Source organism: Anolis sagrei, chromosome 6 (genome assembly GCF_037176765.1).
Source record: "Anolis sagrei isolate rAnoSag1 chromosome 6, rAnoSag1.mat, whole genome shotgun sequence".
Taxonomy (NCBI): Eukaryota; Metazoa; Chordata; class Lepidosauria; order Squamata; family Dactyloidae; genus Anolis; species Anolis sagrei.
Genome location: NC_090026.1, coordinates 30,415,010 through 30,434,701, shown reverse-complemented (window position 1 = coordinate 30,434,701; position 19,692 = coordinate 30,415,010). Strand labels below are relative to the sequence as shown.

Sequence of the window (19,692 nt, the reverse complement as noted above, 5' to 3'; positions counted from 1 at the left end):
TGTTCTAGAAGCATTCTCTCCTGACGTTTCGCCTGCATCTGTGGCAGGCATCCTCAGAGATTATAAGGTCTGTTAGAAACTAGGAAATTTGGGTTTATATATCTGTGGAATGTCCAGGGTGGGACATTCCACACCTACCTCCAACAGACAAAGAGTTCTTTCTCCCACCCTGGACATTCCACAGATATATAAACCCAAATTTCCTAGTTTCCAACAGATCTCTCAAAAACGCACACAATTATTTAAAATATTTCATAAAATTACCTTCAGATTACGTGAATAAGGTATGTATGAAAAATGAATTAATTTCCTGTTTAGACTTTGGTCGTACCTTCAAGATTTCTCATTAGATAGGTATATTTAAATATAAGTATTCCAAAATCTGGGGGGGGAAAAATCCAAAATCTCAAACACTTCTGGTTCCAAACATTTTGGATACTAAACATGTACTGCTTGTATTACTTATTCTACAAGAAACATGCATGGATTTGCAAATTTGGCATTTTCATGGATATTTTTCTAATGACGATGAGTATTACCATTATTATTAAAACAATATACAATCAAAACATCCTCTTCACTAAGGAAGTGGTTATCTCAAACATGTCAAATTTCATGGATGGAAAAATTGACAAAGACAGTACAGTAAAGCACAGCAGGAATAAAACGGATATCAGAACAAGCCTCCCTTTTATTACATTTTGGAACCATCATTTTGATTTTGAAAGATTTTTTGGATTCAGAGACTACTTGAGATCAGAAAACAGAAAAAGGAATATCTCGGTGTATGTACTAAAATGATGTACGTTTCATGATAAGAAGCTTTTGAAATGCAAACTCATGACAGAAACAGCCATACAAATCTTATCTTTCTTCCTGATCTCTTTTGAGAAAATCATAGAAGCCAAGAGTTTTTTCTTCCCGTACAAGTCTAAACATGCTTTCTGAAAAGTAAGTCTGATCGAGTTTAAGCAAACTTACTATCGAGCGTATAGGCAAAGGATCACAGTCTAAATACTTCGATTGCTAGAATCAAAACTAAATTCTCTATTTTATTCTGCTTTTAAAACAAAATCGTAACTAATCTATTTTGTTAAAGGCACTCACCATCTCTAGACATACTTAAGTCAAGACTGGAGAGCTTTGTGCATCTCGCATTTTAATCCAGCTGTGATAAATGTTCAAACAAAGCCGGATCAATGCAAGCTTGACGGTTCTTTCCAGAGACAGTGAGCTTATTCCCTGAAAATATATTTTCTGTATTCCACAGTTGGTTGGCTAAAAGCCAAGTCGTTCAGAATTTTCCCTTCTCAATCTAGGATGGGATCAATAGGTAGAACTGGGGGGGGGGGGGGGGTTCATGGCACAGTGGCATTGAAAATGGCTGGCTTTCCAAACAGTGGCATTGGAAAGATGGCATCAAACCACGATGCGACCCTCTTGGAACCTGCCAAGCACCACACACGCAAAAACTGTGCCACCAACATTTGACATGGTGGTAGCAGAAATAAAACATACATTTGAGATTAAAAACAAGTGTGTCACTTGCATTGTATATCCAGGGATGCATCTACACCAGGCATGGGCAAACTTCGGCCCTCCGGGTGTTTTGGACTTTAACTCCCACAATTCCAGTTTTTAACTTTTTGGATTTTGATGTATTTGTTTATTTTATTTGTATATATTTGTGCGGCATCAAATTGTTGCCTATTGTAAGGCCACTCTGAGTCCCCTTCGGGGGGGGGGGGAGCGGGGGGGTATAAATGTGGTAAATAAATAAATACATCACCATATAAAATCCATATTATCTACTTTGAACTGGATTAAATGGCCAAAACAAAACTTTATTATGGTCACTGACCAGCACAAAGCGGGGCACAAGCACCCTGGGAGGGGAAGGACAACTCCCCAATAAAGCAGTTTTTTAAAAGTAGATTAGAAAACAGTTTAAAATCACATTTTAAAACACAGGATATTGTAACAGGTATGGAACCGAATGGGGGGAGGGAAGAGATTGATAGGAAGGATCAAAAACACTGGGGGGAGGGGGCACTAAAGGGGAAAGGTGGGGCACATTGCGAGTCTAGTAGCAAGCTGGCTTCAGGGAAGGATGATCCACCATCGATCAATGTATAGTATGTATAGCAGGGGTCCTCAAACTATGGCCTGGAGGCCGGATACAGCCCTCCAAGGTCATTTACCCGGCCCTCGCTCAGGGTCAACCTAAGTCTGAAACGACTTGAAAGCACACAGCAACAACAATAATCCTATCTCATCAGCCAAAAGCAGGCCCACACTTCCCATTGAAATACTAATAAGTTTATATTTGTTAAAATTGTTCTTCATTTTAATTATTGTATTGTTTTTAAGTATTTTTGCACTACAAATAAGATATGTGCAGTGTGCATAGAAATTCATTCATGTTTTTTTCAAATTATAATCCGGCCCTCCAACAGTTTGAGGGACTGTGACCTGGCCCTCTATTTAAGAAGTTTGTGGACCCTTGATGTATAGTATTGCAACATCTCATAGAAAAATACTCCTCCCACAGGTCATCCTCCCTCTATGCTGCGTTTATAGACTTCAGAGCAGCTTTTGATTCTATCTGCTGTACCAAACTATGGGAAAAGCTCGGGTCCACCTCAATAGACAGACGACTTCTACAACTACTATGAACACTGCATGAAGGAACTACTCTGAAAGTAAGATGCAATCCCCAGGGCCATCTTACCAAAGCGGTCAAAACTGAGAAAGGCATCAAGCAAGGGTGCATTTTGGCTCCACTACTATTCAATTTCTATATTAACTCTATGGTGGATTATATAGCAATGTAGACTCATATAATCCAGTTCAAATCGGATTATCTGCTTTGATAATCAAGATTATAGGGCAGTGTAGATCCAGCCTCATCAGCAGCTCCTGAATCGAGCACTCCCTTCCTAGGGAGGCCAGAATAGATCCTTCCTTACTCTCTTGCCATCAGCAGGCAAAATGCTTCTTATTCCGAAAGGCTTTGAAAGATCAGACTAGGGTTGCTGGATTGTTTTAAACCAACATGTTTTTTAAATTGCTTTTATCTTTCTAATTGCATGTTATCTTTTTAAGTGAGTGTTTAATTATTTTCCATTAAAGGCATAGCAGTGAACAAAGCATCTGACAAGGAAACTCTTTTTTTCGAAAGCCTCTTAATCTCAGGCCCCACCTACACTGCCATATAATGTAGTTGTCGTTCTTTATGTGATAAATCTAGACTTAGACTGGATCTACACTATCATATAATTCAGCTTCTGATCTCAGATTATCTGCTTTGAATCGAATTATATGAGGCTGGATCTATACCATCAAAGCAGATAATCCATATTATCTGATTTGGATTATATGAGGACTCATCTACTTTGCCATATTCTGATCCCGGATTATCTGCTTTGAACTGGATAATATAGCAGTGCAGACTCATATAAATCAGTTCAAAACAGATAATCTGGGATTAAGATACTAGATTATATGGCAGTGCAGATCCAGCCTGAGTCTACACTGCCATATAATTCCATTCAAAGGAGATAATCAAGATTTATATGGCAGTAATTCTATTATTATGAGTTTGCCTAAACAGCAAAATTGAAACAAAATATGGAAGTACATAAACCTGCCTACTTTCCAACCCAGCATTTTTAAAAAACAGAACACCAGAATGGAAATCATACTAGTATATGTGTTTTGGAAGACGCTTTCAAATAGTCTCCAAAAGGCTCACAATGTTTTTGTTCAATTATGCAAGGCTTACGAAACCTGGCTGCTTCATTTCATATCTGCATATTGTTAGTTTTGGATCAAAAGTTGGCTGGAAAAAGACTGAACTGCTGTTGTTTTAATGGTGTAAGAACCTATCTGCTGCATTAACTGAGTGATAGTCATACTATACTGTCAATAATTTCCTTATATTTTAATGTTGTTTTTGTATGTTTTTAACAATATTGTTCCTTTTTTAAAAAATTTCAAGCTGCCTTGATTCCCAATTTTGAGATAGATTGGGGGGGGGGGGGGGTGCTTGTAAACAGATGAAAAGACTTCCTGAGAATTCAAGCAAAGTGGATACAATGAACAAAGGTCTTTACAGAGCTTTCCCTGGTTAATGGAGCATCCCTGAATGAGGGACCTGACAGAAAATCAAAGGTGTTAAGAGAATGAGAGGATCCAATGGTTAGTTTAACATGTCAGGCAAGATTTTCTAACTGTCTGCAGTAATGAAAAATATCCTGTGTGTTCGATGCAAAGATCTGCCTTACTAGCCAGCCTATTTTGGGAATTAATGTATCTGGTAGCCTTGTTGGATAAGTGCTCAAATCCTTTTTCTACTTCCTAAGAAGTAGAGGAGGTTTTCTTTATCGAAAGAGCTCTCTTGAGTGTTTTATTCATACACAGAAATATGGGGTATAATGCAACCCCAGAATCCATGGAGCATATGATATTGGTCTTTGGATGAATACAAAAAATTGCAGATATTGTCAGATCCTAATAAAATTAGGGCTTTTCTAACTCAGGAATATTATGGTGTCATACTACAGGACCTAGAAAATACCTAGAGAGGACCTATTTTGTTGGACATTACACTCGTGTGTGGAATTCATTCCTTCCACTTCGGTACCTTCGGTACTTCAGGAGCCCATAACAGTATGGGCCCACCTGGTACGAAAACCCACCCACAACAAAAGCAAGCGGGAGCCGATCTCAGCACCTCCTCTGCTTTTCAGGACCACAGTTTAATCTTTTTTATTAATCCCCCAGCAAACAAAAAGAAAAGTCTAATTTCCTGAAAACCAGCTACCTCTCCTCTTCTAGAAGGTCATCGCTCTTCCTTACCTGGAAGAGCCAAGTGGGAAGCCTCCTTAAAATGCCTTGGGAAGAGTATGTGGCTGCTGGTGTGGTACAGGCCCGGGAGAAAAAGTGCACAAACATGACCTGAATTCAAGTTCCTTTATTTGATTACTACACTTTTAAGTTAAGCTGAAATGACCCTGATTGACTGCTATATTCCTATGCTACTATACGCTCTATCCAACTTATTGACCAGCCTATCCTTTAACTCATTTCCCACATTGACTCTCCCCCCCCCCCCAAGAAAAATGAGACTAGAGGTTATCTCTGTTGTTGTTTATGATGCTTGTTTATTATTGTTTATGCTGTTTTTATGCTATTTAATATGTTATTGTTCTGTTTTTAATTGTATGTTGCCTTGGGCTTGGCCCCATGTAAACCACCCCGAGTCCCCTCGGGGAGATGGAGGCGGGGTAGAAAAATAAAGTTCTTCTTCTTCTGTCTGCAGCACCTCTCCTCTACAGTAGACAGCTTTAAGAATAAGAAGCTTCCGTAAAGTGTGTGCACCTGTGCCTGCAGCTGAGTGTCTCTCCTCTAGAGTAGAAAAAGGTAAGAAACCTCCTTAAAGTGAGCAGCTGACTGCAGATGAGCACCTCTCCTCTAGAGAAACAGCTTTAAGAACTTGCCTCCTTTAAATGCTGTGGAAAGCGTGTGTGTGTGGCGTGCAGCGCCTCTCCTCTAGAGCAGAAACAGCTTAAATGCCGAAAATGACAGGATGGGGAGCCGGGGACACCTCCCCCCCCCCCCCCCCCCGCATCATGAGCCGATAGAAAATGAATCTTTTGGCACCTCAGAGCAAAAACAGATATCTGCCTTCCCGAATTCGGGAGGCTCTCAAAAAATGGATCGGGGCCCCCACCAAAAGCCAGGACACCAAAACAAGTCAAGGTTTACCTTGATTGCACAAGCCCATTGGACATGGATAAATGAAAACACAGATACAGGTGAACTACAACTCCAGAACTCAAGACCAATGTCCAGAAAACCTTTCCAGTATTTTTAATTGGTCATGGGAGTTCGGTTCCATTCCATCATTGGTGGAGTTCAGAGTGCTCTTTGATAGTAGGTGAACTATAAATCCTAGCAACTACCACTCCCAGGAGGTGTTGATCCTTTCCTATGCTATCCTAATCATTCTCAATCTCTCTCATATTTTTTTACATATATGGAATTACACTTAAAAATGTACTTGTTCTGACTTACATACACATTCAGCTTAAGAACAAACCCACACACACACTATCTTGATCCTACCTTGCAGACTGCCTATACTCCAAAATCCAAAAGTGTCCACATGGGCGAATGAGACAATGACTCCTTTGGTGGTTCTGTGTTCAAAAACTTTGATTTATGCACAAAATTATTAAAAACCATTGTGTATAAAATTGCCTTCAGAAAATGTGTATTTGTAACATAAATATATTTCAAGTTTAGACTTGAGTTCCATTCCCAAGATACACATCTGTGTTGACCTCATCCCAAGCTTCCCTTCAGAATGGTGAATAGAAAGGAGAAAAATGAAAAGGATTTAAAAAAAAATATTAATGTAATTTAGATTAAATTCTTGTTTAAAAATACTCCAAGACCCCTGTATCTCAGGGGATATATTTTAAGACCCTCAATACCTTGTGCCATATGTAAGCCGCCCAAAAATAAAGTTGTTGCTGTTACTATTACTATTTTTATTGTTATTATTATTTCTATAATCACCACCACCCCCTCTAGGTACCTCAAACCTTGAGAAACTGCAAGTTGCTTCTGATATGAGAGCATTGGCTGTCTTCAAGGATGTTGCCCAGGGGACACCTGGATGTTTTACCATCCTTGTGGGAGGCTTCTCTCGTGTCCCCACATGGGAAGCTGGAGTTGACAGAGGGAACTCATCTATGCTCTCCCCGGATTCGAACCTCTGACCTGTCGGTCTTCGGTCCTGCCAGCACAAGGGTTTAACCTATTACACCACTGGGGGCTCCTATGGATGGATAAGGAGTCCATACTCTAATCAAGTTGATGAATCTAGTACAGTCACTCATGTTCACGTCTACTCTTCTCAAAACTGGGTCTATAACCTTCTATGAAAAATACCACTGAAGCTTGCTTTTCTATGTGAAGAAACCAGATGGAGGAAAATACCGATTTTTTTTGAAGTAGCCATGCATTAAGAAGGATCTACAGTCAATGGTAATATGCCAAATCCCAGAAGCAGGCAGTAGGGAACTTGCTCTGTGCGATCACGCCCCGCATGTAATCTTTCAGAGGCACATGACTTGCCCATTGTTTGGAGAATGTACCTGGCTCAGTAAGTCTTTAATCCAATACAAGAACATGGTTACTAAATTCTTCAGTGTTTGTTTTCCCTTGTTCCTTGCTACAGGCAATAAATCACCAACTGTCATATAAGGATAATCGTCTTCGGCACACCCATACCATTCATTTAAAGAATCAGACATCAAATCTGTGATAGTCTTGGTTATTATTATGAGCAATTACAATCTCAGATTTTGGGGAGGGGGATGTTTCATGCATTCTGCCACCCATCCTGGAGGTAAAATCTCAGCAACTTGCTGAGCTCAGCTTGGAAGGCAAACAGAGGAGTTGCGCTTCAAAGATAAGATAAGCAAGAGTCACTCATTGGCTCCTTGCACTCCCCGTTTTAATTCTTTCTCACTATTCAAGGATTTTGAGCAGCAGCAAGGAAAATTAACTCTAAGTGAGGCTTAGTGTTAATGTCCCTTTTCTGTTCTATGAAATGATAACGAAACTGGCTGGCTACATAGGAATCTGAGAAGAGATGTGTGGGGTATGGATGGATGTATTTTTAATTGTTGTATTTGTTTTGTTTTAAATTGATCAAAGTGTATAGCTATTAGCCACCTTGAATACCCTTGGGGAGAAAGGTGGAAAATAAATAAAGATCATCATCATCATCGAACTGGTTCCAGTGGTGATCGGTACACTGGGTGCAGTGCCTAAAGACCTTGGCCAGCACTTGAAAACAGGAGCCCCTGGTGGCGCAATGGGTTAAACCCTTGTGCAGGCAGGGCTGCTGACAGAAAGGTTAGCGATTCAAATTCAGGAAGTGGGGTGAGCTCCTTGTCTATCAGCTCCAGCTTCTTATGCAGGGGCATGAGGGAAGCCTCCCACAGGATGGTAAAACATCCAGGCATTCCCTGGGCAACGTCCTTGAAGATGGCCAATTCTCTCACACCAGAAACAATTTGCAGTTTCTCAAGTTTTTTTACACAAAAAAAGCACTTGAAAACAATCTGCATGGACAAAATTACTATCTGTCCCTTCTCAGATCCACGTTCATTATTCACCAATATACTACACAGTCCTAGATACTTGGGAAGCGTCCAACAAATGTGTGATCCAATACAAAAGCCAGCATAGTGATCTTGTTTGCTGTGTACTTATCTTGTTGTGTATCAAATAATAATAATAATAATAATAATAATAATAATAATCCAATGCTGTATTTTCTTGTGGACATTTTTCAGCACACACAGCGTTTATCCATAGTTATCAGGGATGTTGTAATGCAATCAATTACAGTAGAAGGGATAAATATATCATATGAACTTTCAGTTTTTGTTCTAAGATACACATTAACAAACTCCAGTGCCCAGAAGAACAAACTAATACATGAATGAGTTACTAAGTTCGTTTCTGTTTCAGAAAATATCTTACTTCTCAATCAGTAACTAGTTCAAGAAGCTGATGCAAAATGGGATATACTGTATTTTCCATGCCCACAGACTCAACATCCATCCTTTAGTTTAAAAAAAAAAAAGACAAAACAAAACAGAATAATCTCACTCTACTCAATCAGCTAGGAGCCTTCCAGACAGTCCCTATATCCCAGGATCTGATCCCAGGTCTTCTGTTTATCCCAGATTATCTGGCAGTGTGGACTCATATCCATCTTAAAGCAGAAAACCTGGGATCAGATCCTGGGATTTTGGGTCTGTCTGGAAGGGCCCCTAGTTGTACTAAATCAGGTTTTTCTCAACTTGAAATGGAACTCATTAGTAGTGTAAAACAGGAATGAATAAAGGTGAAATTACTACAGTAATGCCTCAGCAAGAGAAAGTTACCGTAACTTATTGGTACAGTATAATTCTCTTTATGGATGTAATCTTTGAAAAATTATTCTTTAAGTAAAAATAACAGAAGTATATACTATACATCATTATCAATATTCCAAGAGAATAATTTCCATACCAAATTTTAATGTGTTAGACATTATATTTAAAGCAAATCTAGTATACATCATTTTAAATTTGAGTATATTCATTCTTTGAAAACGTCTCCAAAATAGCAGGGGAATTGGGGGATCAGAAGTAATCTCGGGTGTGGTTGAAGTTGGTAGAAATGTACTGACTCCAACTCCGGCTTCAAAATTAGATAAGAAAACATTAGAGATCTAGTTTATTGCACATTTCCTTTCATGGGAATTTAAGAAGTTTCTCATATTAAGAAACTTTAATCAAATACAATATATTTCTGAGTATAGCAATTTCACTAACATGGGGTGAAATTGGGGTGATAATGAAATGCCTTGCACTATTGTTTTTCTACAGTAACTTTTTGTTATTCATTCATACACATTTACTGTTTATGAAGGAGTCAAGAGTATGACATTAGAAAAACAGAATCAGAGTCAAACGTTTGGCATGATAACTCTACAGAGCCACAAAATGTATTTCCTTTGTTCTTCCTTTATAAGTTATGTTTCAATCAAGGGCCCTTCCACACAGCCCTATAACCCAGAATATCAAGGCAGAAAATCCCACATCTGCTTTGAACTGGAATATATGACAGTGTAGACTCAGATAGCCCAGTTCAAAGCTGATATTGTGGGATTTTCTGCCTTGATATTCTGGGATATAGGGCTTTGTGGAAGGGCCCTGAGTCCACACATATATTCCAGTTCAAAGCAGAAAATGTAGGATTTTATTCAGCTATGTGGAAGTGGCCCAAGAGATCCACAAAATGTTACTCCAGTGATTTGTACTCATGCATCCACTCCTAAAGTAGGAACTCTCTGCTTTCACAGAATACAAAGCAAGGATACAAAAATAATTCTCAAACAACTTCACAACCTCTGAGAATGCCTGCCAGAGATGCAGGTGAAACGTCAGGAGAGAATGCTTCAGAACATGCTGTACAGATTGAAAAATTCACAACAACCCAGTGATTCCGGCCGAGAAAGCCTTCAACTATACAAATTCTCAAACACCTTCAACTTTTCCTCAACATTATTAGCTAATCTGAAAGCTCAGAATCCGTGTTCCCATTTGGCAGCTGAATTCCTGACAAACAGCATTCTCTTTTTAAAATGCAGAATTCCTTACCAAGCATTTAGTCCTGATGGTCATTAATGTATATCTGACAAAACATGTGCTGCAATGTCAGTGCCATACTACCAGTCAGACGGGTATGTTCTCCAGACCATATTGAAACTGTCAAAGAAAATTACATTACTAGAATACATTATGCAAATTAAATATCCCTGACGGTGTCAGTTCAGTTTTGCATAATGGATTCTGTTTCTCGGATGCAGACTCAGATTTGAGAACCTTTTCCATAATAATTCTAAGGGTAACAGAAGCTGGACAAAAACAACAAATTTCTCTAAAACACAATTTCTCGACCTGGGGGTCGGGACCCCCCGGGGGGGGGGGTCATGAGGGAGGTGTGGGAAGGGTGGCCAAAGAGGGTTCTGTGTGGGAAGTTTAACTCAATTCTACCATTGGTGGAGTTCAGAATGCTCTTTGATTGTAGGTGAACTATAAATCTCAGCAACTACAATTCCCAAATGTCAAGGTCTATTTTCCCAAACTCCACTAGTGTACATTTCAGCAAATTGAGTATTTGTGCCAAGTTTGGTCCAGATCCATCATATGCTAATCAAGGTGGTCAGTTGAAACATTCACACCTAGCTCCAGCAGACAAGAGTCCTTTGTCCCACCCTGGTCATTCCACAGATATATAAACCTTTTTTCCTAGTTTCAACAGACCTCACTACCTCTGAGGATGCTTGCCATAGATGCAGGCGAAACATCAGGAGAGTATGCCTCTAGACCATGGCCATATAGCCCGAAAAAACCTACAACAACCCAGATCCATCATTATTTGAGTCCACAGTGCTCTCTGGATGTAGGTGAACTACAACTCCAAAACTCAAGGTCAGTGCCCACCAAACCCTTCCAGTATTCTCTGTTGGTCATGGGAGTTCTGTGTGTCAGATTGTTTCAGTTCCATCGTTGGTGGAGTTCAAAATGCTCTTTGATTGTAGGTGAACTATAAATCCCAGCAACTAGAACTCCCAAATGACAAAATCAATCCCACCCCCCAACCCCACCAGTATTCAAATTTGTGCCAAATTTGATCCAATGAATGAAAATACATCTTGCATATCAGATATTTACAATACGATCCATAACAGTAACAAAATTACAGTTGTGAAGTAGCAACAAAACTAATTTTATGGTTGGGGGTCACCACAACATGAGGAACTGTGTTAAGGGGTTGCAGCATTAGGAAGGTTAAGAACCACTGCTGTAAAACCACAAGATCCATCTGCTAGTTTACAAAAGAAATTGGAGCCATGTCTAAAAATATTCAGTTCCTTCAAACCTAAGCATATTCCTTTTTCTTGCAGTTACTACCAAAATATGGAAAACATTTTCATTTTGGACTACAACTCATAGAATTTCCTAGTTGGGTATTCTAGGAATTGTACTTGGAAAAGTAACTTCCCAGTGCTAATTATTAAGCACTTATACAGTATGGCAGGTGGTAGCTGACAATTGTAAAGGAGACAAACACCAGAATGCAATGCAACTACACTTTCCTAGTTAACATGAAAGGCCTGCTAGGATGTGCATGGATTACTGAGTCATGCGGGTGGAATTCCCCTCTTCAGCTTATAAACTGTTTTCCTTTTTGAAAATTTGCCATCCATGTCAACACTCCTTTACCTTCTAAATGGGCACAGGTAACTCCTCTAAGTTAAAGTAAACAAGACCCATAGCCTTTGATAACCTTTTCAAAATCTCAGGTCCCTAGATCCGAGTCTGCAAGAACAAAACCACAAGACCAACTCCCAAACTGCAATTAAATGCCGTTGACATTAATTAAGCTCTCAGGGAATCAACAGGTTTGCCTTCCCAAGCTGATGGTGGCAGGTTGGTCAGAAACTAGAAAAACAGTCAAGGCTGACACTAGAACCACCAAGCCATCAGGGGAAGAAAAAAAAACCTCAATCCAACCCCTGATTTTTATAAAATAATTGTGCCTCTTCCAAAAATATCAGAGTAGATCAAGACCTTTGCAAAAGGAGCTGCCCCCTCCCTTGACTCTACTCAGCATTCACCAGGAACCCACCAAGCAGCAAAGGAAAATTTTCAGGGCCCCATGCCAAGTTCCTTTCATAAGCAAATACCGACACAATGATGCGATTCATATTCCTGAGTTTACCCAAGCCCGGAGACTGAGCTATGTATGCAAAAGATCCAGAAGCAACAGGACGAAAGGGAGGAGGCAGCGGCAAGGTGGGGAGAAGCAAGAACTAAAAGACAAGAGGCAAAAGCAGCCCTTACCTTCAGCAAACCACGTTTCCTGTAGGAGGTTCAAGTCATGGAAGAGATCTGCAAAGGAGGGATTTGGGACAGGATGACCCACCATGCAGCCGGAACAATGTAGCGAGGAGACAAGGACAATAACAGAACATAACTAGGGGTCAATCCCACTGTCTTGAACCCAAGGTCAAAGTCTTTAACCCGAATCTTATATATTCCACCCTCACACCTGATAAACACAAACAAATGCATACAGAGCTGACACCATGCCTTATTCCTGGCCTGAAGCTGATGAGAACTAGAGTGTAACTATATCCAGAGGCATGCCATTTCTCCAACCCTGAAATATAGTGTTATGATGATTTCAAACAGGCTAGCCCACACCATCACAATTTTCTCCATCTTTACATCATCTACAAACTGCTGTAGGCAGTGATCTTTAGGATATTCAAGTGGGGATTTTATATAGGGACTGAAGAAAGTATGTGGGTAGGTTATATGTCTGAGAAAACTATCCAGATTATGACAAAAACAAACAAAGTTTGAAGCTTATGGGCTCTTATTCATACATAGAGAAACCAGGTAATGTAGCGCCTCATGCTACATTAGGATCCAGGAGATCCAGATTCAAGTCCCCTTTCATCCATAATACCCACTAAATGATAAGGGGCTAAAATTGGAGGTGGGAGGAGAGAAGCTTTGAGTTTGCTGGCTATCCTGCCAACAACTTGTTCTGCAAGGTAGGACAAAAATGGCTTACCAAAATGCCATGATCTCTGTTACACGGGAGTTGGAAGTTGGGCTTTCACAGCTATTGCAAAATGACTTCATTGACCACAGATGTGAACAGTTTGCCAGCCCAGACTAGAGTATTTCCTTTGGATGCAAATCAAACTGGATGAGACAAAAGCCGCCATGTTCCACTTGTATGGGAGGAGGAAACAACAGCAAAATAGTCTTTCACCTCAACTCCACATTCAACCTGGTCCCTTCAGATGTATTTAAAGTACAATTTCCATGAGTTAATATGGTCAGTATTGAGGGGTCATGGGAATTACAGACCAACAACATCTTGGAAGGCCCCAGGTTGGGAAAAGAGTAGAAGCAAGTCAACCACAACCTTTTTCAATATAGTGCCTTCCCAAAATGTTGGACTGCAATAGCTGAGGATAGCAAATTTTAGTCCCAACATGTTTTGAGAGGAAACACTGATCTACTAAAGTGCTTGATACTCAACTCAAGAAAAATATGTAGCAAACTAGGAGACCAGAAAGAAAAAGTTCAGTCTCTTCCTCATTCTGAAAAATGGGAACTCTTATGTCATTGCACTCATATTTCAGGCCAAGACTGTATGCCAAGATCTTATCTTCCAGCTACAATCCCATCCACTTACAATCTCTTCAAATGATTCCTCATAGACCCCTCTTCTCCACATTGGCACTCTCCAGACACCCTAAGCTACAACTCCCAGCACCAAGCTGGTCAGAAGTGAAAGATATTGCCATCCCAAGCACCTGAAGGATTCTGAGTTAGATAAGCATCCCACTCATCTCTCTCCAAAATCTATCCTTTCAACACACCTTCTGAGTCTGGGACGTGGGGCACACCTGGATCCATGGATTTCCTCCGTGCAGCCATCACAACTCGGTTCTCCAGCATTCCATGTCCTGAGGGTTTCTTTAAGAAAATAACAACAAAAAACAGCTGTCAAGCTCCATTTGGACAAGAAAACCCATAAGGTAAGCTTGAACATAGCGAGAGTAGATGAGTCAAAGACAAACGCTTTTTAGTCTACCCACCTGTGCAGACGTATAAGGCACCTGCTGGTCCAAATATCCTTTCATCCTCCCATCCGTCATGAGCGCGGATTCTTCACAGGCAGAGAATGCAAGGCAGCCAAACCTACGAGTAGAATCATGAAAAGGGGGAGCCAGGTGAATAGGTGTGGAAGGTTTTTCAACAGTGGCGACAAGCACGCTGCACAAGAACAAAGAATGAGATCCAAGACAGATTTCTCAGTAGGGGGGCCCTAGCGAACCAGGGCATTTTGCTGGCCCTCTATTTCCTGCTGCAAGCAATGCCAAACCAAAGGGAACAGTGGGCCCATGGAATCTGCCAGGTTTTGATTCCAGGATCCCTGTGGATACCAAAATTCATGAATGCTCAAGTGCAAAAATATAGAAATGGCTTAGTAAAATGGTGTCCCTTATATAAAACGGTAACATTTGCTTTTTGGAAATTTTAATTTGAGAATATTTTCAAGATGTAGACTAGTGGTTCTCAATTTGTGGATACCCAAGTGTTTCGGCCTACAGCTCCCAGAAATCTCAGCCAGTTTACCAGCTGTTCAGATTTCTGGGATTTGAAGGTCAAAACATGGGCGACCCACAGATTGAGAATCACTGCTGTAGACGATGGAATCCATGGATGCAGAATCTGTGAATACAGCGGATCGATTCTCAATCTGACTCATCCCAAAACAAAGATGCCTTAAGAGCAAAAGGTTACTTAACAGGGAGGAGTGGGGAACCTATAAGAACCCCTCCCCACACAACCACCCCCAAGCTTGCCTTCTTATGAACCAGATGTCCTTCTTGGTCTGGCCTCAAAGGACTGTTGCTATTCTTCTCTCACACTCTTCCTCCTCCCATCCTGCTTTGGGATGAACATTCACTTTCCTTGCCCCTTACAGTTCCCACCCCACCCTGTTCCCCTACAACCTTTCCTTGGTTTTGTGTGTCTTCAAGTCATTCTTACGGCAACCCTAAGGCAAACCAATCACAAGGATTTCTTAATGAGATGTATTCAGAGGGGAAGTTGTGTTGTCCAAGGTCACGCAGTGGATTCCTGACTGAACAAGGATTGGAACCCTGTTTTGCAGAGTCATACTCCAATGTTCAAACCTCTACATCATACTAGCTCTCTCTTCAACCTTACTCTCTCATTTTTATCTGATTTCCTCCTCCGCTTTCCAGCTCGCTTCTCTGGATCTTGCTCCTTCTTGCTCCTGGAATTTCCCTTTAGTTTGTGGGCTTCCCTGCAACCTTCTCCTCCCTATTGCTAGGAGGTGGCTCCTCTCCTAGACCTTCCACCTCCTGAAAACCTGGCATGTCACCTTCTGTTCTCTTGGAACTCCCCTCTTGATTTGATTTCTCCTGCCCCCTTCCCTTGGCATCCTGCCCTGAAGCCCACATCTTCTTGCAGTTTCATTATTCTTGGGTTCCCCTACAAATTGTTTCTGTATTTGGCTGCTCCTTTCCTTGGCACCCTTTTCTGGATCTTGTTCACCGCCTTACAAATGCACCCTTCCACCTTCTCTGTCCTTCTGAGTTTGGCTTCACCCTCTGCCAGATCTTGCCTCCTGTTTTCCCCTACAATGTCATAGGGAGGAGAGAGCAAGCTTATTTTCTGCTGCCAAGGAAAGTAGAATGAGGAGCATTGGCTTCAAACTACAGGAAAGGAGATTCCACCTGAACAATAGGAAGAACTTCCTGACTGTGAGAGCTGTTCAGCAGTGGAACTCTCTGCCCTGGAGTGTGGTGGAAACTCCTTCTTTGGAGGCTTTTAAGCAGGGGGTGGGTGGCCATCAATGAATGTGATTTTCCTGCTTCTTGGCAAAATGAGGTTGGACTGGATAGCCCATCAGGTCTCTTCCAACTCTATGATTGTATGTCTCCTTAGTCTTGGTACTCTCTGTTTGTATTTACATCTTAAGTCCACACCTCATGTTTTTCACTGGCCTCTACTTGACTTGCTCCTCTCCCAAACTTATCTTTGCTTATCTCTCCATTCCAGTTTGCACTTTGCCCCTGTTCTGGCTGCTATCCTATACATACTTACTTTGGAATTAAATCCCATTGACTTTCAACAGAGGTGTAGTTGTAAACGGAAGTGCCCCCTCCCCCCCCCCCCCCCAAATAAGCCTACTGATTCTTTCCCCCCTGAAAGTCTCCTTCAGTCTCCAAATGTGGAGCACTGCAGTCACTTAAAAATTCAGTTGAAATACAAGCAAAGGGCACAGGCAAAATGACCAAGGGAATGCCAACACAGCAAATATCGGAATTCAAGCTGTGAACAATGTTGAGTATCTCACTCTCTGCAGTAATAGAAATGTGAGGAGTGAAGGAAAAATTCACTTGGAAGAGGAAGAACAACAATGTGTTGTCGAAGGCTTTCACGGCCAGAATCACTGGTTTGTTGTGTGTTTTCCAGGCTGTATGGCCATGTTCCAGAAACATTCTCTCCTGATGTTTCGCCTGCATTTATGGCAGGCATCCTCAGAGGTTGTGAGGTCTGTTGGAAACTAGATGAGTGGGGTTTACATATAAAGTCCACGGTAGGAGAAAAAACTCTTTTGGAGACTAGGAAAATGGGGTTTATATAACTGTGGAAGGTCCAGGATGGGAGAAAGACTGCTTGTCTGTTTGAGGCAAGTGTGAATGGTGCAATCAGGGCCGGGTAACACCTCCCAACAAAGGATTCCCTCAGGCAGGAAGCAGGTAAACTTTGAAACTATTCAGTGCTATTTATTATTATTATTTCAAATATTTGTACCCTGCCCTTCTCTACCACCGAAGGGGGACTCATGGCAGCTAATCAAGATAGCCAGCTACAACAATCACACTTACCTCAAACAGACGAGAGTTCTTTCTCTCACCCTGGACACTTCCCTAGTTTCCAGCAGACTTCACAACTTCTGAGGATGCCTGCCATAGATGCAGGCAAAACGTCAGGAGAAAATGCTTCTGGAACATAGCCATACAGTCTGGAAAACTCACAGCAACCCAGAGGAAGAACAGTTATTATGAGCAATGCTCTCATAGTATTTCCCCAACTAGGAAAGGTGAAAAAGGTTGGATTATAAACTCCCCCTTCCCGTCCACTACAATTCCCCTTTCATGCTTGTCTGGTTCTCCTTAAGTGGATGCACACCAGGCATGGGCAAATTTTGCCCTCCAGGTGTTTTGGACTTCAACTCCCACAACTCCTAACAGCCTCAGGCGCTCAGCGGCTGAGGGGGGAAAGGAAGGAGCCTGAGGCTGTTAGGAGTTGAAGTCCAAAGCAGCTGAGGGGGGAAAGGAAAGGGCCTGGGGCTGTTAGGAATTGTGGGAGTTGAAATCCAAAGCAGCTGAGGGGGGAAAGGAAAGGGCCTGAGACTGTTACAAATTGTGGGAGTTGAAGTCCAAAGCAGCTGAGGGGGAAAAGAAAGTGGCCTGAGGCTGTTAGGGATTGTGGGAGTCGAAGTCCAAAGCAGCTGAGGGGAGGGGGGGAGGAAGGGGCCTGAGGCTGTTAGGAATTATGGGAGTTGAAGTCCAAAGTAGCTGAGGGGGAAAAAGAAGGGGTCCGAGACTGTTAGGAATTGTGGGAGTTGAAGTCCAAAGCAACTGAGGGGGGAAAGGGGGGGCCTGAGGCTGTTAGGAATTGTGGGAGTTGAAATCCAAAGGAGCTTAGGGGGGAAAGGAAAGGGCCCGAGGCTGTTAAGAATTGTGGGAATTGAAATCCAAAGGAGCTTAGAGGGGAAAAGAAAGGGGCCCGAGGCTGTTAAGAATTGTGGGAGTTGAAGTCCAAAGCAGCTGAGGGGGGAAAGGAAGGGGGCTGAGGCTGTTAGGAATTGTGGGAGTTGAAGTCCAAAACACCTGGAGGGCCAGAGTTTTCCCATGCCTGTTTCACACTGTAGAATTAATGCAGTTTGACACCGCTTTAACTGCCATGGCTCACTGTTATGGAATCCTGGGAGTTATATTAGAGCCTTCTTTGCCTGATAGTGCTGGTGCCTCACCAAACTACAACTCCCTGGATCTCACAGCAGTTCAAGTGGTGCCAAACTGCATTAATTCTACAGTGTGGCTGCACCTATTCTCTTTCCCTGAGCAAAACCCCACATCATAACTTCATCCTTGGCACTTTGGCTCTTTCTCTTCCTTGTCCTTGGCATCCCTCTCCTAGGCATCAGCTTTCCCTTGGTAGATCTAGGCCCCAGAGCAATGTCGAATGACCTTTCCCTCCCTGAAATTCGCCCAAACTTCTGCAATGGTTCCTGAAAACATAGCTTTATTTCCAGAACTTCTCTTTCCTCACCTGAGAGGGGCTTCAGTCAGGTCTTCTGGACCCTCCAGCCCAAGCAGGCAGTTGTTTCCACCGAATCGGGATCCACGGCGGCTGCTTTTCCTCTCCCTCTCCCTCTCGTGGGACGGGCTGCTCCCTCCTCCCTTCTCGGGCTCGTTTCCTCTTTCACAGAAACAGCCTCTCTTCTGTTTCTCTTTGTTTCATTGACTTTGTGAATGGAGGCAAAAGGAAAGGGAGGGGGGATTCCCTCGGCTCGCTGAGACACGCCCAGCCAATCGTGGCGTTCGCTCTGCCGGGAGGAGGCGTGGCTTGAGAGTCCCGGGCCAATCGGCGCGGGCCGTTCTGAGATTCATTCATGGCTGGAAGTTCCATTCACAAAAACAGGCACAGAGGCGCGCACACGCAGAAGGGCGCCCGAAATTCATTCATAAAAGACTTCCGAGGGAGGGAATAGGGCAGGGTTGGAGAACTCAGCGGCTCGGCTTCAACCAAGGCCCTGTCCTTCGGGAACTCGAAGTGGTTTAGTTGCGACGTTTACAAAGACCTTGGTTTTGGGCTTTCCTTCCATTCCTGCCTCGAACGTTAAAGGCAGGAAGTGGGGGCTTGTCTTGAAAAACAAAACATTTCTGGACATACTTTTGGCAATTGTCAAAAGTGTTTGTAATGTTGTGAGATGCTTTGGGTCTCGATTAATCTATACCAATAACAATGTAATGTTCGTTTGTGGGGTTAACAGAACTCAAAAACCACTGGACAAATTGACACCAAATTTGGACACAATACACATAACAACCCAATGTATGTCCTTCACTCAAAAAAATTGATTTTGTCATTTGGGAGTTGTAGTCGCTGGGATTTATAGTTCACCTACAATCAAAGAGCATTCTGAATGCCACCAATGTTAGAATTGAGCCCATCTTCCCACACAGAACCCAATACGCCCCAGTTTGAATACTGGTGTGGTTGGAGGGGGATTGATTTTGTCATTTGGGAGTTGCAGTTGCTGGGATTTATAGTTCACCTACAATCAAAGAGCATTCTGAATTCCACCAACGATGGAATTGAAGCAATCTTGGCACACAGAATTCCCATGACCAACAGAGAATACTGGAAGAGTTTGGTGGGCACTGACCTTGAGTTTTGGAGTTGTAGTTCACCTACATCC

At 42.1% G+C, this 19,692-nt stretch overlaps 1 protein-coding gene across 2 annotated transcripts in view; it reads right to left on the bottom strand.

Moving 5' to 3' along the window:
• ETV4 (ETS variant transcription factor 4) overlaps positions 1-18,764 on the bottom strand; it is a 48,264-nt gene extending 29,500 nt beyond the window's left edge. The window contains exons 1-5 of one of the 2 annotated variants that reach the window (XM_067469996.1): positions 18,540-18,764; positions 17,090-17,167; positions 14,261-14,363; positions 14,042-14,138; positions 12,483-12,530 (exon numbers count right to left, since the gene is read on the bottom strand). In XM_067469996.1, the coding sequence (XP_067326097.1) occupies positions 12,483-12,530; positions 14,042-14,138; positions 14,261-14,320 (205 nt within the window). In that variant the 5' untranslated portion in view covers positions 14,321-14,363; positions 17,090-17,167; positions 18,540-18,764. The remainder of the gene's footprint in view (positions 1-12,482; positions 12,531-14,041; positions 14,139-14,260; positions 14,364-17,089; positions 17,168-18,539) is intronic. The other variant, XM_060780804.2, reaches the window with a different exon arrangement.
• Positions 18,765-19,692: the final 928 nt, after the last annotated feature.